General features: G+C 39.8%; 2 protein-coding genes across 4 annotated transcripts in view; both read right to left on the bottom strand.

Moving 5' to 3' along the window:
* Positions 1-4,696: 4,696 nt before the first annotated feature.
* On the bottom strand, positions 4,697-7,125 carry myl2a (myosin, light chain 2a, regulatory, cardiac, slow). The gene is made up of 7 exons (XM_030729036.1): positions 7,070-7,125; positions 6,656-6,748; positions 6,053-6,128; positions 5,857-5,961; positions 5,682-5,760; positions 5,392-5,440; positions 4,697-5,121 (listed from the first exon to the last, which is right to left on the bottom strand). Exons 1-7 carry the CDS (start codon positions 7,070-7,072, stop codon positions 5,017-5,019), a joined length of 510 nt encoding a protein of 169 aa, XP_030584896.1. The 5' UTR covers positions 7,073-7,125; the 3' UTR covers positions 4,697-5,016.
* Positions 7,126-8,982: 1,857 nt separating this feature from the next.
* cita (citron rho-interacting serine/threonine kinase a) overlaps positions 8,983-22,193 on the bottom strand; it is a 39,051-nt gene continuing 25,840 nt past the window's right edge. For all 3 annotated transcript variants that reach the window (XM_030730232.1, XM_030730231.1, XM_030730233.1), the window contains exons 32-48: positions 21,579-21,740; positions 20,061-20,198; positions 19,422-19,602; positions 19,232-19,323; positions 18,945-19,049; positions 18,562-18,731; positions 16,238-16,318; positions 15,977-16,112; positions 15,560-15,699; positions 15,331-15,423; positions 15,085-15,193; positions 14,802-14,930; positions 14,535-14,615; positions 14,267-14,345; positions 13,964-14,146; positions 11,599-11,986; positions 8,983-11,029 (exon numbers count right to left, since the gene is read on the bottom strand). In XM_030730232.1, the coding sequence (XP_030586092.1) occupies positions 11,006-11,029; positions 11,599-11,986; positions 13,964-14,146; positions 14,267-14,345; positions 14,535-14,615; positions 14,802-14,930; positions 15,085-15,193; positions 15,331-15,423; positions 15,560-15,699; positions 15,977-16,112; positions 16,238-16,318; positions 18,562-18,731; positions 18,945-19,049; positions 19,232-19,323; positions 19,422-19,602; positions 20,061-20,198; positions 21,579-21,740 (2,291 nt within the window). In that variant the 3' untranslated portion in view covers positions 8,983-11,005. The remainder of the gene's footprint in view (positions 11,030-11,598; positions 11,987-13,963; positions 14,147-14,266; positions 14,346-14,534; positions 14,616-14,801; positions 14,931-15,084; positions 15,194-15,330; positions 15,424-15,559; positions 15,700-15,976; positions 16,113-16,237; positions 16,319-18,561; positions 18,732-18,944; positions 19,050-19,231; positions 19,324-19,421; positions 19,603-20,060; positions 20,199-21,578; positions 21,741-22,193) is intronic.

Genomic DNA, 22,193 nt, shown 5'->3' with positions numbered 1-22,193 from the left:
CAGTGATGGAAACAGATTAAATGCCATTTAGGCACTGTGTTAAATCTCAATATAAACCTCTGTGAGAGAGTGTTAATTGCACCCTCAGCACACACTAAAATGCTTCCCCTGATAAACGATTGGTGTAACTTTCTTTTAATATTCCTGCAGGGAATTACAGTATGTTCAGCAGTGAGCTCATAGCAGGTTTTAATGCCTTTTATGCCATTTTAACATGCTATTCAAAGGGGGAAAAAAGGGCTTTGTGGTTTTTTCTAGGTTTGCTTTTGTTAGCTGAGAGCTTAGAGTTATCAGGGCTGTAAATACTGCAAATGTTTCCTGAATGTCCATTTGACTAGAGGCTATTCATATATAAACTTTTTACAGATATTTCAACTCAACTCAAGACACAGATTTTAGTTTCAGTGAGAAAAATGATAACCAGTCTTTTATCACCTTAATTTTAGGGCCCATATGTTTCTGCAATCCTTGATTTAATCCATCCATCTTCTTCCACTTTTCCTTTTCAGGGTTGCCACTTACACCTGTGGACAATTTAGAATAATTTAGAACCTAACCCCACTAAGTGCCATGTCTTTGGACTGTGGGAGGAAACTGGAGTACCTGGAGAAAACCCATCCAAACTCCACACAGAAAGGTCCCAACCATGGTGGATTCAAGAACCTTCTTGCTATGAGGAAATAGTGCTAACCACCACCTGCTGTCCTCCTTGATTTAATATTCAGTTCAAATTCCAACATAATATAAATGTCCAATATGTTATTTTGACCAGAACAAGACAGCGCACTGGTTAAACATACTGAAGAAAGCAGTAAGTGTTGCAGTTAGAGTTATACAAACACATCTGGAAGTGATAAATTTCTTATTTCCACAGTGGGCTCCAACAGCAGAACATCAGAGGGAAATTACAGCACAGATCCGCCTCCACTTTCATCCAGAGCCAAACTCACACCGGCTGTGACGTTAAAAACACCATCATTATCTCTGCAGACATATTTAATTCTGTTCTTCAAGAAGGTCCTCTCATCCGTGGGTTTCTAAAAATCTAAAAACTGAATGTGGAGTTGTAAGATTTCTACTTTGCAGCAGTTATTTACAATCGGTCTACCTGCAAACACTACAGTCTGTGGAGTGAAGTGAGTCAGATGCCAAAAGTATAAAACCTAATTTCCTGTTCACAACACAGTTTTCAGCCTGATGCTCACTGTTACACGTGTACTGCTCTGTATAACCCAGTTATGGCGTCATCCCTTTATAACACAGCCTTGTGCGAGACATATTTATATTTGGATATACATTGTTAATATTTTTTTACAGTGTTTTTAATGATAGGATGACACTGGTCATTTTTTCTTAGTCTGATTTGAGAATTACAGCCTTTTTGTGAGCATGGCCACCTGTGGAACTGAAAGAGCAGTGCATTGTGGTTCAGAGGACCCTAGATCAGCCAAAGCCTGCCATTCAGTGACTGTTAACTGCAGCTTCTTACATACCTCTGATGGTAAACAATATATTTTAGCATCACAATGATTTTTTACTGTATGTGGCTTACAGTGAATAACAGTGCTTGGATCCTGAAAAAAGCAATTCGGACACCCAGTTGCTGTATGATGAGAGCAGAAAATACCCAAAATACACTCAGCAGCAGACTTCCTGATTTGACTGCATGTTATTTCCCTGATGCTCTCCCTCACCGTTTCCTGCCTGATGTTGGTGTGCTGTACGAACTGTACTGTGAGAACTGAATTTGTGTGAGTCATAGTCTGTTACATCTGATGTGGAAAAAAATTCTACCTGAACTGTTCTTTGTTTTGCACACTTGAGGCAGAGAAACATTGTAAACTGAAATCAGCACCTTGTACAAATGAGATGTGTTGACATATCCAGGACTGTGTAAAAGTCTTGAGCCATGCCTAATTTCTTTATCTTTTACATCAAGGGAGCCAGTGGTCTTAAGAAATAGCTCTCCAGGCTTTCTGAAACCCTTTCAAAGCTTTTTGTTGGGCATCGTCTGCTTCTGCTGCTGACCATTTACACAGGAATGACTTATTTATTTGTCACCTATTTATCATTCAAGTCTAAAAAGGCAGATAACTCAAACAATGACAGTATTGTGTCTACACATAAGAGACAATGCAGCAAAGAACTAATTTGAAATTGTATTTTGTTACAGCATAATTTGTTTGCATTTCTTTCATTGAATCTATGAAAAATGCCAAACACAGTTTGACAGGCAGAGAATAGTATTTTTGCACCAACCAGGTGATTCCCAAAGAGCTATTAGCTGAAAACCTGGCATGGCTCAGGATGGCGTGCAGTGTGTCCTTGAAAGATTTGAGGAAACTGGACAAGTAAAGGACAAAAGAAGAAGTGTCAGGCCTAAAAACTATCTACAGCAGATGAACAGTATCTGAAAGTCATGTCCTTAAGAAAAAAAAACAAAGACCTGACACAGGACCTAAGAGATGCATCTGACCCTTCAGTCGATCCATTGACTGTTCACTGAAGCCTCATCAGAAATGGTCTCAGCGGAAGAGTTGCTGTCAATAAGCCATTCTTAATGAAAGGAAACAGGGAGAAAAGGCTGAGGTATGCCAAATGGTACAAGAACTGAGTTGAAATGGCTATGGACACGAGGAAGACAGGAACACCAGTGACCCCTGCTTCCATCCATGTGGTCTATGTGGACACAGTGGAGGATTACAGATACCTCGGTGTTCACATTTACAAAAACCAAAAACTGGACTTCATTAAAAACAGACGCACTCTACGAGAAGGGCCAAAAAATTGGTCTCTATTTCCTGACATGACTGAGGTCCTTTAATATCTGCTGGACGATGGTGCAGTGTGCTGGGGCAACAACAGACTGAGTCAATAGAGTCAATAAACGGATCTGCAAGGCCAGTAAGGTGGCTTCAGAAAGGAGGGTGCAGTCAAAATTACAGTGAATATTGGACAATCCTTCACACCCTCTCGATTTCATGTTGGACAGGCACAGAAGCACATTCAGCAAGAGACTCATTCAACCACAATACACCACAGGAAATCATTCCTACCTGTGGCCAAAGTTTCCACCTCCTCTTTATGACATCTGGACTATTTTCACTTGTAATATCTTGTCTATAGTGTACATAGTATTGTTTTAACTTTGGAATATTTAATTTTAATTTAACATTGCACTCAGAATGCCTTTTTTTTACTTATTTTTTTATATAGACTTTATATTTTTTATTTTTCATATTTATATTTTAAGTGAGCACCTTTAACAACAATTCCCCCTGGGATTAATAATTTATTCTGATTCTGATGACAATGATCCCAAACACACTGCCAGTGCAGTAAAAACCTCAACAGAACAACACTCAGTGGAACACAATCAGTCATGGAGTAGGAGTAGGAGTTGAAGTCCAGGTTCTGGTCTCCCCAGAACCTGGACTTCAACATTACTGAAGCAGTGTGAGATCATCTTGACAGAAAACAGAACAAAAGGCAGAAACATCCAAAGAAGAGCTTTGAATGACCTTCAAGAAGACTGGAGAACTATTCCTGAAGACTGCTCATACCTAATATTGAATTTCAAGCTTATTGGAGTTATACAAACTCTGTTTTTGCCTTTGAAAAGTATTTCTATTTGTTTGCGCGTTTTGCTAAATCGCTGCACTGATGTCCTATTTTCCTAGCAAAGAAATGAGGGGTTCAAGAGTTTTGCACACTACTGTATAACAGACATAGAGTACCATTAGCATTTATTTGGGGTCCTTTCTCTGACCAGTCCAATAGTCACTATCTATGGAGATCTGTCTCTGTCTCCACACTTCTAATGAAGACTAATTTCTTCAGTATGTTCAGCAGCAGCTTGGTAACCTTTTGCCTTTTGTTCCTGGACTTGTGCAGCATACATTCAGTAAAATCTGCCTTAGAGCTGGTAGGAGTTGCAGACCATTCTCTGTGACTTTGTCAGTATCCGTTTCTAACGGGCAAAACTAAAATTTGAATGAGAAATGCACCATTTCTCTTCGCCAATCACATGCTGTACTTGGAGACAGTTAAAACTAGAGCTGAAATACCCAAGTTGATCCATACACTCATCCCTCACCACTCCCCATGTGCCAGGGAGGCTGGCTCCTCCCTGCCCTTAACACTTCAGCTGGAACAATCAAGGATTTTCACCCCCTGCCTCACCCCTGCCAAGGTCTCAAGTTGGCTAAGGTGATGCTGGTGAGGATCACTCGATGGCATCCTTTTGTGAGCCTGCAACCCCCCCCCGACTCCTTAGTATAGCATTACCCTCTTTACATCAACACGGCACTAAAATAACAACAGGGCCTTTGTCTCACTAAAGCCCTCTGTTTCAGTAGCCAAACATTTCCATACACACCCAACACACACATCCTACTTTGCACACAATTGCTGGTGCAAACATATTTTGGATTTTACAGGGTCACCAACTGCACACCCGCTATTCTTAAGTGCTTGGATGCACTACCTAACATGGAATTTAAGGAGCATCTGGTAAGTCGTCTGCTCAGGCAGTAATCAGGTGATCCTCTATACAGGTAAGCACGGTTCACCAGAATACAGGCTCTTTTGAATCTGTACCATCTCCCCCCACATTCGGACTCAAAAATAGGAATGAAAAAGCAGGCTCATAGCTATCTTTAAAAATCTTTATTGGACTGACAAGTGAAGACCTAACAAGTGGCTATGATAAAAGCAGGCATGTGGTTATTAGTATACAAAATGATAAGGAAAAATAATTTAATCAGACTCATGTGAATGTGGGGCTATGCTGTGGATAAAGTAGAAAGAGTACAACAGCTGTTGATGTCTGATGCTGCAAACTGACCATTTCTAGGGGCTGAAAAGACTATTTGTCAGGATTCTCCTGTGAGCACAATGCTGGCATAAAAACTGAGTAAATAGTCCTCATTTTCTTTATGGGCAGTGGGTCAGTTTCAAGTCACAACTCGGTACACATACTGACTTTCTACTTGAAGAATGCATTTAAATAAAGGTTCACTCCTGGTCCTTTTCCTCTCCATGAGTAATGATGTGAACCAGGTTTTTGTAGTCCAGGTTTCCAGCCACATCCGGGGGGAAGGCAGTAAACATCTGCTCCATCTAACCAACAGAAAGGCAGATATTAGCGCCACGATGCCCCATACAAAACAGTCCATGACTCAGTGCATACAAAAGGGTGTGATGATGATTCACTGAGGGTTTTTTTTTTTTTTTTTTGCATGAAAATGTGCCTGACATGGACGCAGGTGGTCGTCATGATGACGTTCATCCTTGAATTTTTTTATTTTAAATTTAATTCAGCTCACCCACACACTCAAAAGTGTTATAATGATGATAATTAGTGTAGAAAAAAAAGAGATCACAATGTACCTCTTCAGCTGAGAATCTGTCGGCTTGCGTTGTTAGCATCTGTGTCACACTGGAGAGGGAAAAAAGAAAGAGGGGGGAAAAAACACCACTGTAGAGATGGCAAGACTTATTTTCACAAGAGAATGAAATGTGCAGGTCACAATGGTTTTTAATCATTGTGGAGCTGAGCTGTCTAAGGATGAATGACTGCAGTTACACTGAGTCATAAACTGTGAGTGGCAGCTTACTCACTTGCAATAAATTTGCATATACAAGCTGATGTGGCATGAGAAGTGTGAGAGGCCACTTACTAGTCCTTCCTCAGGACCCCTTTACCCTCAGGGTCAAAGACTTTAAACGCATTGAGGATGGTCTCTTCAGGATCAGCACCTGGGCACATTAAAACAGCACTGAAACACATTCGCATCAATGCTGAGTTCATAACTTAGGTGCGGTTTTTAATTGATCAGCCAGTTTTGTTCTTACCTTTCAGCTTCTCACCGAACATGGTGAGGAAGACGGTGAAGTTGATCGGGCCGGGAGCTTCTTTGAGCATGTCATCGATCTCTTCTTGTTTCACATTCAGACGCCCTGCAGGCCAAATGGTAAACGTGAACGCACGGCACAAGCAGACCGAGTAGACTGAAGACTTTGAGGGTTTCTTTTATTGGTGTCCACATACCTAAAGCAGCAAAAGTGTCCCTCAGATCGTTCTTGTCGATGAAGCCGTCTCTGTTCTGGTCCATGATGGTGAAGGCCTGAGATCAGAGCGCAGAAAAAAGGCATCAAGAGTCACAATCCCACAAAGAAAAATCTCAGCTCAGTATTTTTTTTTTTCCCCCTTGAATTTTTGGTTGGCCAAATTTATACATGAACACTGTTTAGTATTTATAACCCCCCCCCCAAACCCTCAGATTCAGTCTGGCATCCTGGGCATGCCCCGCAGTTCATCTGCAGCCTAATCGCTGATGACAAAGTCTGGATGTCTGGGCACCACTGTCCCTCATACCAACATACCACAAGCCTTACTGCTGTCAAGCCAGTGAGCAGGAAAACAGACAGGTGCGCATACTGCCACAATGAACAATGCAAATGGAAAGACAAAGAGAGCAAGTGGAGACCTCTCTGTTTAATCTCTGCAGTCTTTTTATTGCAGAAATACCTGAATCATTGCACTCAACATTGTGAGCTAACTCACATATTAATACACGCTTTCCAATATTTCTCTGTCATTCTCAGCCAAAGGGAAATCCGTGAAATGGAACGTGGTTTCAGCAGCATTCACCTCTTTGAATTCCTGGATCTGGGCCTGCTCAAACATGGAGAACACATTGGAGTTGGCTCCCTCTGCTGCCCTCTTCTTGGCTTTCTTGGGGGCCTTTTAGGAAAAAGAAAAGAGAGATAAAGCAGAAACTGCATGCTTTTTAAAGGTAAAAGTGCATGTCAGAAGATATAAATAAACAGGATCTTCATAGGAAAAAGTGGTGTAAAAAGCAAAAATAACTACTAAGAACAATAAAATAAAAAAAGAAATTCATCACACAAAAAAATTGTGCTTGCAAATGCTATACAGGGGAAATCCTATTATTTTCCTCATGAAAATAATTGCAGCATCCTCAGAGCCATAAGACACACCTGCCCTTGCACCAACAAACACTGCGTGTACACACGCATACATGTACACAGTGCATAGACTTACCATGGCTAATCAGCTGGGAGGTCAGACCAACAATGATGCCAGTGAACAATGGGGAGCTTGTGGGTGGCCTTTTGTAGTCCGCAGCCCTCCGCTCCACTGGATGATATTTATAAACTATGGCCTCTTTAGGAAGTGACAGGTAAATGATGCTTCATACAGCATATACAGTATCGCATGCTTGCAAAAGACGTGCACACACACACTCTCATACTCCGCTCTCCCCGCGAAGTCCTGATTGACATTGGACGAAGAGAGTGGAATAACTGGTCTAGAATATCAAGAGGAGACTGAAGGTGAAAGCACTTAATCACTTTAAACAACCCTTCATCCACAGACCATTGTCTTGACTGTATAAACTACTGACTGCAATTCTTTCAGATGAATGAGTGATATAGTAAAACCTAAAGGCAGAGTGAAATCTGTTAGTTTGTCCATACTCAATTTTTTTTCTTTGTGTTAAACAGATTGTTTTCCCTTAATAGAAGCATAATAAACAAAAGTTCTTGTATTTAAGAAAACAAAGTGAAAGCTGAACGCTAGGATAGCCTACTTAGTTTGATCAATCATAAATAAATGTGACTCATGAAGATATACCTGTGTGACCTACTATTCTTAATTATAGCAATAGGTTATTCAGAGGTTTATATTTTATATCAGTAGAGGATCATCTAGCCTATGAAGTTCTGTCCGCCTCTTTTGCAGTAGTTCTGATAGGTTTGTGACCCTTTACATTAAAACTCTATATATACTGTATATATCCAGTGCGAATGAAGCTGGCAGTCCTAGTGAATTAACGCAATTAGACTTTGGAAACTGAATTCAGTCTCTTTCTAACAAAAAACCCAATAAACCCTTAATTTGATATTCCGATCTATGTGCCACTCATTTCTTATCCCCATTTGATAAAAGGCATGAGAGTGCTTGAAAATCACCAGCTCATTAAGTGTAATTTACTGCCCTGTCAGGTCTGTGTTAGCGCCAGCCTTTCTCACATGCTTCTTCACATCTTTGGCACTGGCTTACCTTGGCCAGACAAAGCTGTGCTATACAGCATGGCATCACATAATTGAATCACATAATTTATTCTATAAAAAGTAAATCCACTTGCTGATATTTAAGGCAAAATGTCAGATTTTCTCTACTCAAGGTTCTGTCCCCACCCCACAAAAAAAGATTTGTTAAATATGAGCTAATGAGAGGAAATGAAGGAAGGCACAGCATCAAATGGTGTCTTGTCTTCTTCATACTGGTGATAGCATTACAGAGCTTGTAGTACTAAGCTCATGGATGTCAACAGCTGTAGGTGCGACATACTGTGAGAGACACTGAACATGTCCTTACAGCGTGTCTCCCTGCACCATTAGCAAGTCATCCTATATCACTCGGGGCTCTCAGGTCAAGAAAAGCGACCGCGTGAAAATGAGCTGAATGAGCCGAGGGTTGGGAGGTGACTGGTCTAAATAAACAGAGGCGCTGAAAGCCTCCTCGCACTCGGTCGTCTTACTGTTAAATAGATCGCAGTGGACGAAGCAAGGGCAGATGTCGTCTGTCGTCTCACAGTACAGTGTGTATGGCGTGCACACAGAGGACACAATCAGATTGTTAACCCACGACTCAGATGCTATTGTTAAATAAAGGTTTCTTCTTCAGCTCCTCTCAGATCAAGCAGCCGCTGCAGCTACTGTGACTGGAATGGCAGGCTGAGTGCTGGGATCAGACACCTATAAATAGATGAAACCTTCTCCAACACAATGGATGGGGACAAATGGCCATGTCGCTGGCCGTCTTGAAATAGAGAAGGCAAATGCTTCAGATGTGATCATTTTATAATGGGTCTCCATGTAGAGATACAGTTAAAATAACGGTTTAAAAATGCAGTAAAGAGACAGACAAGCCCAACAGAAGGAGGCACATTTGAAGTGAAATGCAATGATTATAATATTTAATACTCTGTGACAAAATCTCTACAGGAGAACGCTAATTAAACATTTGTTAGCAGACATCAATATCATATCCAGCGTTACAGCATTATGATTCAGGATCATGTGAATGAAAATACAAATTTAAAATAATATAAAAATAAAATCAAATACGATGGATAACCCTTTTATACAGAGTACTATAGAGAGCAGTAAACATGTGCAATCTGTAGCATTTGGTGCTTTTTCTTTTTGTTGTTGTTGAACACTGAGACCAATAAATCAGCTGTATCTTCTTGGCTTAAATACATTCAGGAAGCTTTTTAACATCTAAAAATAACCATAGTGGACTTAAAAGTGAAGAAATCCTCCTAGTGAGTGCCATAGTGTTGAAAGGCAAACTGGGCAAGTTATAGTTTGGCATCTCATCGGTTTACATTCAAAAAACATTGCTAAAACCCACAAAAAAATATTTCTATACATCAGATCATGATGTACAGAAATAAAGCCATTTCAGCCACGTGAACCAAATAAATGTGGATACATTTTTAGCATTTGTTCTGATTGGACTGGATGTTTTAACTTGCCAAGAATGCCTTAATAAAATAAAATTAAAAAAATTATTAAATTATGTGTGAATTTACTGTGCAAATAGATGAGAGTTAAAAGATATCATTCACGTGCTTTGTTGTTAAAAAAAAAAAAAAAGTAGAATAAAAATATAACCCAAATGAGGCAGAAGCAGAAGACAACACCCCGTTTCTTTTTCGATATATATATATCCATGCCATAAACGGATCGCAGAAAAAAAAAAAAAAGAGATTATTTTCATCTTCACTTTAAACAGTTTTGGGTTATATACACAATAACAGGGGACAGTGTACAAAAAGAAATGCTCACTATGTTTTAAGCTTCAAACATGTTCTTTTTTCCCTCCCGTCATTTAGTTCAGCACTGAGGTTTTGCCTTTGACAGATGGAAGTGCATACACGTGTTTGTTTGAGATACAATCACTCACTTGATAAAGGACATTTGGACATTAAAAGAATACTCATTGGACATTCAAGAGGACACGCTGTCACTTTTTTTTTTTTTTTCCTTTAACAAAAATAGACACGGCTTATCCAGCCTTGAAATTCCTTCTTAATATATATAAAATTATGTCTCGTCTATTTACAGTCAGATAGCGTTCTGAAGGTTTAGAAAGGTCCTGCTCCATTGCTGCTGGGGACTGTGGGTAGTGCAGTTTTAGTGTGTGGTTCTACGGAGTGGATTCTTCAGGGATGGATTGTTGATTAATTTTGATTCAATTTACTCCTGCTCCAGCCAAGTCCAGCCAGCATTACTGACTGAGGACTGAGCTGAAAATGATTGTAATTAGCCAATAATGATTGTGTGTTACCATGTGAGCACAGGGCTGGAGCCAGAAGTAGTACTCAATGTTACAATAGGTGATCTGCTACACATTTGCCCTGACCTGTAACGACTGTGGACAGCATTGTGGAAAGGAGCCACTTGTGTTAATGCTATTTTGAGTAAAAATCTACCATTTTTCATGAATGACTAAATATGTAGGCATCACTTGCTATGGCTGTGCTTATCTATTGTACTCAATGCTTTCTGGAATTAAATGAAGCAAGCCAAACTTGAGATCTAAGCTCAGATTTTCTTTTTTAGAAGAAGAAATTATATCTAATTACTAATCCCTATTCAGAGTAGAGAACACATGCCTGAATGCATTGCAAAAAACCCTGCTCAGGTTGTTAATATGGCATTTTGTTGACCTTAAAAAAAAAAAAAAAAACCCAAACCTGATACTAATGACATCTCTTCGTTTATCTGGTTCTCGCTACGTTCTGACAGCTACGGTTGTTTTCCTCTGTGGGTTTTTCAGTTTGGATATCAGGCAAAACAGATGTGTGGCAGTGTTTCATCATGAGTTGGTAACATTCTCACTGGTTCTCTGCTACATCTTCTCTCTTCTCCTTCCACAGTGGGTATGAGGCTCTTTTGTCCCTCAAACAGATGACTGATCCCACACCTGTAGGATTAAATGAAGTTAGGGTAATACACAGATAAGCACCATCAGTGAAATAACTATTCATTTGAAGTGTGGTGACTGAAAGTCAAAACATACACTAAGAACTACACTAGACTAAGAGCCCACAGCCATGACAGGTGGTCTGTCCAAGTTAAGTACAATCAAAGTGTAAAGAAATTCCACATTATAAACCAAAACTAAAACAAATTTAGGACCATGTGATGCTGTAAGATTAAAAAGTCTGGGGAGAAATTTATCCTTAAAGATTTGTCAGCAGTCCATCCAGTAATCAGAGCATTTCACTCAAAACAAGACATAATAACCTACTACTGACACCAAAAGCACCATCAGTGTATCAGGGACAAATGAATCATCCATCTGAATGAAAACAAAGTCTCCTATACTATAAGAGTTGCCAATATATTAGTAAAATACAAAATTATTCAGGTTATTTCTAGCAGTTACACAATAAAGTTAATATAATACGTAATTAATGTGTGATGCAACGAGGTACAACCTGCAAAGGTGAGGCAATAAACAGAAAACATCTACAGAATTTTTTGACAAACCTTGTTAACAGGGTTTATGGGTGTGCGTCCAGAGCCAGTATGAAGCCTTTGGCGCTCTTCGAAACGTCCAGGGGACCTCTCCCTACGAACATCCATCATCCGGCCAGGGGAGCGGTCCATGCGAGGGTCGGCCATGGCCCTGCCTGGGGAGCGCTCTAACCGGGGGTCTGCCATGGCCCTGCCAGGAGACCCCACTATCCGGCTTTCCAGCATTCTGCCAGGAGACTTCTCTCTCTCCAGTGGACGGCTGGGGGACTTGTCCCGCCGAAATTCTGTGCGAGCCTCTCTGTAACGGTGGGGTGTGCCTGGATCGCCGTGGACTAGAGGATTGGCTGCCAGCCTTTTAGAGATGTGCTCATTGTAGGAAGGAGGCCCACGCTTGTTGGGACTGTCAGGAGGAACCAAGGTTTTTAAAAAAAGGACATGGAGCATTAAGCAAAGGGAAATTATTTTTTTTTTCTTCAGATCATGGGCTTAGGCTTGGCACTGTGGGACTCAGGTCACTCAGAAGATGTGGTGAGATTGATGGACTTACAATCAAGCTGATTTAATAAGCTAATATACAGAGTACTGCTACTTGTAATCAGGACAGACTGAACGTATAAACTCAATTTGGTTTCCTAAATAAGAGTGGATTGGGTAACTGACAACAATTACTGTAGAATACAGCTTTGAATTGCAAAGCACAGTTGTCAGTAAGCATTAAGATAGTAACAGACCAGTCTTAAGACATAAAGGGAAGATGTCTTTATTCAAAATTTCCTTTCTACATTTGACATAAAGCATTTTGAAATGTAATTTAGGTAAAATAAAGAACAACAAACAAAAGGGTATTTCTTAAGATCTGTGACAGATAAAAAATGAACTCTTCCTCCTGCAAAAAACAAAACAATGGTGTTACTCTCCTGTTTTAGAACGAGTTCAAACATTTAGGCCAAACTTTGACAATCACCACTGTAGATGCCAACCTGTGCCCCACGGTGCCAGCTAGGCCCAATGACTCATCAACACCAGTGTACACAGAATAGAAAAGTGCAGTGTGCTTAGAAATCTCCCTCTATACACCTAGTCTCTGACCTACAGTCCTATTTCTAAATAGCTGGGAAGATATGCAAAATATAAATCAAAACATGCAGTATTTGCAAATGATCTAAATTCTATATTTAATTAGAAATGGTCCAAAGACAACATATCAGCCATTGGACATAAGAAATCAGGTTGCTTTTTTGACAAATACATGCCGATTTTAAATTACATACAAGAAAAACCTGAGAAAGATGTATGTTGCGCACCAACATCGCATCTTCTTCAGTTATTGTAGATTTGAAAGCTAGACATTTTCTCATTCTTGCTTAATCTAGACCTTCACCTACTCAAAAAATTCAATGCATCCAGTGTTATTCAGTGACTGGCAGGTCTGGACTGCAGCCCAGTTTAGCACCAAGAGGCTTTTTCTGGAGAGAATGTGGTTTGGTTTCTTCTTGCTGAAATAAGCAAGGCTTCCCTGAGAAAGAGGTCATCTTGATTGAAGCTTTACATATAGCTTTGAAACCTGTATGCCTTTCAACAGTAATGGTGCCTTCACAGTGCAACTTAACTATACCAAGTGCACTAATGCACAGTCATACCATCATGGGATGCTTGCTTTTGAACTGATAACAAGCCAGACTGTTCCTCAACTCTACAGCTTGGAGGATGTGGAGTGAAAGAAACTCAAACTTTGGTTGGTCAGACCGCAGGGCCATATTCCACTTTGCCTCCATCTATCTTAAATGAGGTCAGATCTGAACAAAGCAGCAGCTTTTCTGGATCTTGTTTAAATAAGCGTTGCGTGGTAGAGTTTTAACATGAATTTGTAGATTAATTAAATATTTTTATAGTTTACAGTTTACATAATTTGCAAATCATTGCATTCTATTTTTTTTTTTAAATCAATTTTATAAAGTATCTTAACTTTTTATTTTTGGAAACAAGGAGGTAAATAAGGGAAGTCAAATTTTAACTAATTAATGACCAAGTGAGATGCTCAAGTACACTGAGAAATACATAAATCAAGCACAATTTTTTATGTTTTACTTTTATCTTAAAACTTGGAAGGGGGGGGGGGCTAGTATTTATTCCTTGTATTAGACAAATGAGAGCATCTATTATCTCTATGCATGCAACAATTTGTAAATGTATACTATAAGTATCAAATCAACCAACACACAATATTAGAAATCCGGCCACTGAAATGATAATAGTGATTCAGTGAGTGACAGAAAGACACATTTCAGTGAAATGTTCCTTTAATTCTCATTTCAAGAGAATTGTAGCAAATAGAAGGTTGCTGCAGATGTATTTAATAGTATCTGTGTGTCGTTACCTGCGTCCAGAGCCGTTACGCTGCAGATCGCCTCCACCATCTTGGCTTTGGACGAGGTTGCCCTTGCAGCAAATGACCCGAAGTTTGTTCTGGTAGGATGAGGCCAGGTATATGGCCCCAGAGGAAATGGCCGGGCCAAGGTAGCGTGGGTTTGGGATATCCAGATGTGCATATGAGTGAGGACTGGAAAGAGAGGAGAGAAAAAATAAAACATAAAATCCGATGGCCAAACACCCGTGGCAGTAACAGAACTTGTGTGGGGAGGACTCGATAAACTGTTTAAAAACCAGAGAACAATATTACCCAAGAGCAGCGTGTCCCTGAATCTCAATGACATCCAGAGAGTTGAAGTAGGTCACAAATAAGTAAGGCTCTCTATAGGCTGAAATAAGGAAATATAACTGGTTAGAAAAACAAACAAACAATTAAAACAAGGAAACTTTTCTGGGGGGCTTTGTCACCAGACAGGAAAGTGAGGAAAGAAACTGGATGCAGATACAGCAAAGAGTCCTGGGTCGGACTTGAACCCGGGCCGCTCATCCACGTGAGCTAAATGCAGATTTACACTTACCAAATGAGAGAGGCAGACGGCTCCATTTGATGTCCTCACTTCTACTTCTGCGGCCATAAGCATCCACAAACACACCAAACTCTGCAAAAAAAATAATAGTTCTTCAAATTTACCACATAATATGGAACCAAAAACAACAACAAAAAAGAAACTGCTTGTCAAATACAATTTCTCACACAAACTGTTACATTTTTGTTTATCCACTAGTTTGAGGATGTGTATACACAATCTACTGAGCGGGTTTCCCCACACAAATAACTGTCTAACCATGGAAACAGAGCAGGTATTCATCCTTCTGTGGAGCCGTGGTGACCTGGATGATAGAGATGGGGAAGCTGTGTGAGGATGCCGCGAAGACAGCTGAAGCTAGCGTCACATCGTTTTTATCCAAGAACTCTGCAGAGAGAAATCATTAGTATCATTCAGCTTGTTCAGGTATGAATCTTGGAATCCAACAGAGACAGAATCACACTTGAGTTGACTTTGTTGGAGCACCATCTGGTTGTCAAGTAATAATATTAAAGAAACAATAATGCTGCATGTGACGTACCTTCCAGTACATACTGCTTCATCTCAATCTCATAGAACTTGTTGGTGCCAATAATGATACTGTAGCCAGTGAAGTGAATACAGCTGCAAGGCTCTGATGTCTCAATCTCCTGCAAACACAAATAAAAGTTCAACAGTGCCACTCTTTTAAAAACTCATTAATCCCAGAAGCAAAACACAGCATCTACATTTCCTAGAAAAACAGTGTCTCTCCACTGTTAGCTGTTCACTTTTAATGCTCACTCACCTTTCTGATGCAGAACTTGTTTAGGCCTTCATTATGTCGCAGGATTGTAATCTTATTAGGCATAGCAGCACAAATACAGATCCCATTATCAATCTGTAAAAAAAACAAAACAACTCTGCAATCAGACAGTCCATAACACAATGCAATTACTGTGATGTTCAGCTTGTTAACTCTGACTGAATCACAGTCTAGAAGGATTCTGCTCCCTGTAAGTCACAACCTGACTCACCTTTCCAGAGGAAAAGAGGTGGCATCCTTTGACTGTCTCAAAGATGAAGGGGTTGAGGTCAGGCTGAGCTGGGAGATGGGACTGTGACAAAGACTGCTTCACCTTCTTGATCTCTACCAGACACAGTGCCCTCTCCTCCCCTGAATGACACATTAAACATTCCAAGTATGGGATATGCACATCAGCTTCTGTTTACTTCAGTGCATTCATGTGCCATTATTTCTAAGTACATATTACAGTTTCTAAAAGATGAAACCATAATGTGATTTTATATGTTTACAATACTGTCCAGCTGAAACAGTGTACAAGGGCAGATAAATTATGTGGCATATATTGAAAATCTTACTAATGTGATAAATATAAAAAATAAAATAACATAATAAAATAACTTCAGTATAATGGCCTCCATTTACTGACCAGTGATCATCAGCAGCTTATCAAGCTCCTTCAGGATCTGGATCTGGAAGACGGAGGTCAGGCCCGGGATGTGTGTCAAAGAGTTCTTGATCACGTTCAGAGCGTACAAACCCTCCTCAGAACCAACCAACACAATCTGAGAGAAAGGACAACAAGATCACAAGAGCTTTAAAAAAAAGAAAAAAAAAGAAGAAAAGCATGGTGGTGTCGAACAGACTAGTTAGGTTTTTGACTGTGTTTGTGCCGTTTTAGTTCTTGTACCTGGTCAGTGAGAGGCAGAGTGCAGTTGATGTCTAGACGGTCGTCCCCCTCCAGCTTCAGCAACGAATTGCCCAGAAGTTTCTATTAAGAGAGAGAAAGAGAAATATGGAACAGGGGAAGGAGGAGGCAGATTAAGATTTCCTGCAGATCAGGTACTTTAGCAAGACAAACTAACACAACAGGGATGCCAGCCAGAATGCTGCCACAAAATAACAGCAACATAATATTAAATGTGTCTCAAAATTTAGGCAAATCTGGTGTCCAAATGAGCTAAAAAAAAAAAAAAAAAAAGTGAAAGAGGCCACTGCAAAACTGCTAGCCTGAGGGAGAGAAAGAGAGAGGGTGGTAGAGAGAGAGAGGGCGGGCTTCTGTCCAAGTCTTTTCTGTTTAGATAGATGCTCACGAGTAACACTAACAGAAATTTTCAGGCTCAGGAAATACATTTTATGTTGTTTAAAACAGAAACGCAAGATCAAAATGAGCTATGTTTATCCACTGACAAATTCTTATATTTCTAATTTGAGAACATACTGCATTTTGTTGACAAGTGATCCTGGTACATAAGCAAGATAAAACCCTCCAAGTTAATATATTCTGTGACTGTAAATGTGTTCTGTGGAGAGTGGCTCTTTGCTCTCACCTCATCCATTAAAATCAACAATCACGCACAAACTCAGCAAATACCACAGTGCTACTTCTCCAGCAACTTTGGCCCTGAGGCTTTAGCGCTGAACATTAGTGCCTGACCTCACTAATGTTCTCGTGGTTTAGTGGGAGCAAAACTCCTCAACTAGCTTGCAAAATCTTAGTGTTAGTTGTGCAGTTGTAGGACCGTTACAGAAAAGTCAAAACTGTTCAATAACATACAGCCTGCCTCTAAAAAAAAAAGATGCAAGGCTGTGCAAATTATACATAAATAAGGATGGAATGATTTGGAAGTCATCTCGACCCTTCATCTAATTTAAAATAGTATAAAGATAACATATCAAAGTGTGAAACTGAGAAATGTTGTGGGGGGGGGGGGATTTTGAATTTGATGCCAGCAACAAAAGTCTGAAATAGTTGTGGAGCTTTAGTAAGGAAAAAAAACCCTCAACAATATTAAAATAGTTGGCAACAGGTCAGTAACATGACTGAGTTTTAAATAATAATAATAATAATAATAATAACAATATTAATGAGAGATAGATGCAAAACAGAAAAGAAAAAAAACATGAAAAATCCCTTTATACAAGGAAACAAAAACAAGAATGCTGCATATGGCATAAAGAAGAGGGGGAGAAAGGTTGCTGGCATTAATTCAAAATGTTTTGAAAAAGCAAAAACCATTGTCTTCTGTCATTTTACACACTGTGTCATTCATACTGTATGCTGTACATACAGTATGGATGTGATGTATCTCATCAGCTGCCACAAGCTCTATGTTCCACTTTCAAATGCACATTTAGTGTTACAACTAAAAACACAGCAATAATACTTTTTGGGAATGCTGAAATACTTTTTAGGAAAAATTTTACTCAGTTTCCAAGGGTTTCTTCTAAAACTGCAAGAAACACAGAAGTGTCAACAGCATATAGCTGCACACTGAAGTTAAGATCAAGGTGCTCAAGGTGTGTGTGTGTGTGTGTGTTTTCTGGGAAGGGGGCTTAAGCAGTGCACGGGCTTTGCAGAATCATGCATGACATAGCATAGGACACCAAGTAAATGGTGCACAGCAGTCTATTCACATCCATGCACTATATAAGTTTATGTGTGAATACACACACCATATTCAGTAACTGATTCTAGGACTGCACTATAGAGCATCAGTGTCATATGTATGTACAGCTACTGCATGCTCAGTCAATCGGTTGACTGAAGCTCAAGCATTCGTGCAGCTACTTACTGTACCTGAACCAGAGGGGACAGGTTCTTCTGTCTTTTAGAAACACCTGCCTATAGTATGATTCACACAACCGAGTTGAATGGAGATAGACACACATACAGAGTCATATAAACAAAAAAAAAAGACAATGACAACATGACAATGATGACAAACACAAGACGTGGATGTTGAGAACATGCAGAGAGAGAAAGAAGGAGGGAGAGAAGAAGAAGTGAAGGCACTGGCTGATGTTTAATGGAAGTACTCAATATTATTTAACCCAGTTTTCACACTAAATGATACAACCAGCCTTGGATTAAGTTGCTCATTGAAATGAGCCTAACAACCAAGCTCATGCTGTACAAAGGAGGCAACGGGCTTCTGATACACCACAGATACCCTACAGTAAGCCTAAATTATGAACCCTATGAAGCATGAAAGAAGGAAACATAATACTTACAGCATCAGCATCCACTTTGTCTCTAGATCCACGACTACCAGCCACAACAGACTCCAGTACAGCCACCCAGCGCTGCTTGTCAGGGAAGCTAGGAGCCATGAAGTAGAGGGACTGGCCAGGCCAACATGTGGTGTGGGGATGTGATTCCAACTTCAGCACATATGGGATGTCTATGTGTAGACATAAAAAGATGGATCAGTTCACTCCACTGCTAGCAGCTTAATTTCACAGCTGAGCAGAACCATCAACATTTTGTAGTATTTTGGGATTAAAAATTTTAGACAGGACAGGTAAATCCAAATCAAAATTTGGAGAGAGGATGATACACTTAAAATCCTACAACAAATTGAGTATACCAGGATTAGCTAGTATTGATCCAGTACCTGACTTGGCAGTGTTGATGAGCTCAGAGGCTCCAACAGCTCCATGGACAGTCACCTCTCCATCAGGGAGATAGAGCTCAAACTCTTCCTCAGCCTTTACAGAGTCTACAGGAAAAAAAATAAAATAAAATGGGGGATTTTACTGGATTCAACAATCTTGATCTACATGGCAACATTCATTACATAGTTAAATTATGAATAAAAGTCTCTTTAAAGACTGGATCAGTATTTTATAGTAATTTAGGAAAAATACTGAATAAATAAAAATAAATAAAAGAGGTACTGACCTTCTCTGGGCTCTGTATCATAGATGGACACTTTGGTTCCATCAAGCACCACATATTTCCTCTCCCAGCCTTGTTGGCCACGCTTGCCATTTCTATATGAGCAAATATACAAATAAAAACCCTAGAGTCGATGCTGTGTGCATAACATACTGCATATATTCAGGACAGCAGTAAGGACTTATATAATTACCTAGGCTGCTTCATCCATCCTTCCAAGCGAACATGCCCACTGGCCTCTTTGACCTGCAGTGCAGGTGAGTTTGCCTTTTCTCGGCACAGAGCCTCTGAAAAGTGAGTGGCATACTCAGCTGGCAGACCGCAGGTGGCCGGAAGACATGGTGAGCATTTGGGATGGCAAATAGTGTGGCACTCTGCAATGAGACAGATAGAGGGATGAAAAATGCTCTCTGGATTTATAGTGAAAAGTTCTTTAGCACGCTCAATGTCATCATTACAGCAGGACCTAAATGTCAGACTCATGCTTGAGAAAGCAAGAATACAGAGTTGTAGGGAGTATCACTTGAAAAATATCAAAATTCTATCTATCAGCATTTCATTTGTATTACTGTACATATGAAATGAGGAAGGGAAGTGTGTTTTTCTGTATCGGATGTGTGCTTCGTCACTGTTCTACAGCACTGGTATGGGAATGCATCAAACTTGCACATATTTTCTAGGCCTCATAACAGTTGGAAGACAACTCTGATTCCACCATGTGATGGCGATGCTACAATAACTATTTCCAGTATTTTTGTTAAAGCTGGCCAATAATGTATCCTCTGAAATATTTTCACATTCAGTCTGCCCAGCTACAGTGCAGGATACAGACCTAGACAAGTGGCAGCTTGCCGTCCAAAATGCACAGTGTCCAGGCAGACGGCACACTTGGCAGCTCTCATGTTGAGGCCCACAGTGAAACGATGAGGGATGTTGTGGTGCATTCTTTCTTTCACGCGACGACCAAACTCTATAAAGCAGTATAAGTAGGCAGTGAAAGGATGCATAGTCATTTAAAGTCTTAATCAGAGTCAGCAACAACTGAATGAGATCCAGCTCTTTAAAGCAGTATGAGGCAATCCAAATAATGAGCTTTTATTTATATCCAATATCTGCATTCAAAAATAATTCAAGTATTAAAGTAGTTGACTAGAATTGGATTGTGCATGCCAGTGAGCATGGGATGTATTAAAATGTTTCAGGTGAACATGTACCTATCCTACCATATGCTATCTAAATCATGACTCCAAAAATGATACAGAAAAAATAAAAAAGAAACCAAACAATCACAGGAAACTTGACCATTTTAAAAAAAAGCCTTTGGTCAAGCTACAATTAACCAGTGGACAAGAAGACAGATGTATAATATAGCAATGAGCATGTGTGTGTGCATAGTTTACCATGCGCAGCAGATGAGCATATGTGTGAGAAGACACACTGTAGTGACCGCTAACTTACTTTCAAATGTGACCCTCCTCTTTTCTGTGAGGAGCAACAGGAAAAAGACAGAAAGGAGAGCTATCTAACAATAGCTAAGTGAAACCAAAAGAACATGGACAGTAAGGAGCCTGAAACACAAAGCAAATCCAACAAAGCCAGGCTAACTGTTCTCTAATGAATTTAGACAAATCATTGCTTTAGGCTGGTAGGCTGTAGGTAAATCTACACTAAAAGCTACAGCAACTTTCTGCATTTACTCCCACATATAGAAGAAACACATTCTCTCTCACAAAAATCACTGTATTCATAGCCTCATCAGTAATTTGGAAAATATGAATACAGTTTTTATCATGGCTGGATCCTTTTGGAATTTTCTACAGAAGCTTATTAGGTTTGTTTCCACCTTTGGATGTGATCTACTGAGCAGGCTACACAGTTATGACATACAGTATGCAGCAAATGTTCAGTTTCCATGGTGATCAACACCATAAAAATATAATTAAGCTTTGTGATGGTGGAAATCCTGGATTAAAACCAATGCTACCTTCCTGATCCACTGTTGCTTTGCTTTGTGAGACAAGAAGGATTACAAAGTTAGCTGGATAAATGCAGTGAATGAAAACTGAAACAATGTTTTTTGTTCCTTTAAGTCAGCTCTGGGCTTAACATGTTCTGAGAACAGTTATCCAACTTTATTCCACTTCATAATCCTGCTTTGTGAAACTGGTCAAAGGTAGAACACATAAAAACACACAACGTAAACAAGACAAGTGATCAGGGAGTCCATTTATTAGCATAAGGTGGAATGCTCCTGTAAGAAAACTGTACAGCTTCAAATTGGGAATCTAAGGCTCAAATTCAACTGCATTTAGTTGTATTGTATGTTTGTTTATTAGTCTGTGTGTCTAACCTTCAGGTGTAGAAGTCTCCTTGCAGCGGGTGGAGGGGTTAAGCAGGCTACTGGGGTTGGGCTGATGTTCTGGGGATTTGACAATGGCTGACATGAGGATTTGATGGCGAGCCTGGGCTGGTGTGGAAGGAGCTACATGGTCCTGGGCTTTGAAATGAGCTGCTGTATCAGAAAAAAAAAAGCACATAAAACAATGCTTTTAAACTGAAAATGTTTGGATTAACAACAACAACAACGACAACAAAAAGCACAAATATATTCTCAGTTTAACTTTATGGGACTTGGACCATGTGAGATGCTGCTAAGCCAACTGTGGAAAAGGTGTCTGGGTACAGAAGAGGATTTTCTTGGCTGACTTAAGCTGCAAGCTTTTCATTTTTGGTGGTAGGAGTTTGGAAGGAAAAACAATTAGATACAAGAAGAATCTCTTTGCAAAGACTGAAGGGTTTACTACAGGGTAACTGCATGTATTTGAACAGTTGCCCCTTTTTTTGGATGATCACAATCCAGGGTTGGTACTTAAAACATACTAAGAGCTGACAGAGATTTTTAACCTTGCTACATTGACAGTTCAGGTATCACCACACCAATAAATGCTATAATGATACAAAACAG

This window comes from Archocentrus centrarchus, chromosome 5, assembly GCF_007364275.1.
Source record: "Archocentrus centrarchus isolate MPI-CPG fArcCen1 chromosome 5, fArcCen1, whole genome shotgun sequence".
Classification (NCBI taxonomy): Eukaryota; Metazoa; Chordata; class Actinopteri; order Cichliformes; family Cichlidae; genus Archocentrus; species Archocentrus centrarchus.
This window is presented reverse-complemented; position numbering and strand designations above follow the sequence as displayed.

Bases quoted from the DNA above. Each gene is read 5' to 3' on its own strand.
- myl2a (XM_030729036.1), bottom strand. The intron at 5,962-6,052 runs GTATGTGGACAC...TTTGGCCTGCAG, and splicing joins GGACACTTTTGCTGCTTTAG to GGCGTCTGAATGTGAAACAA. The intron at 5,761-5,856 runs GTAAGAACAAAA...TAATGTGCCCAG, and splicing joins GTTCGGTGAGAAGCTGAAAG to GTGCTGATCCTGAAGAGACC.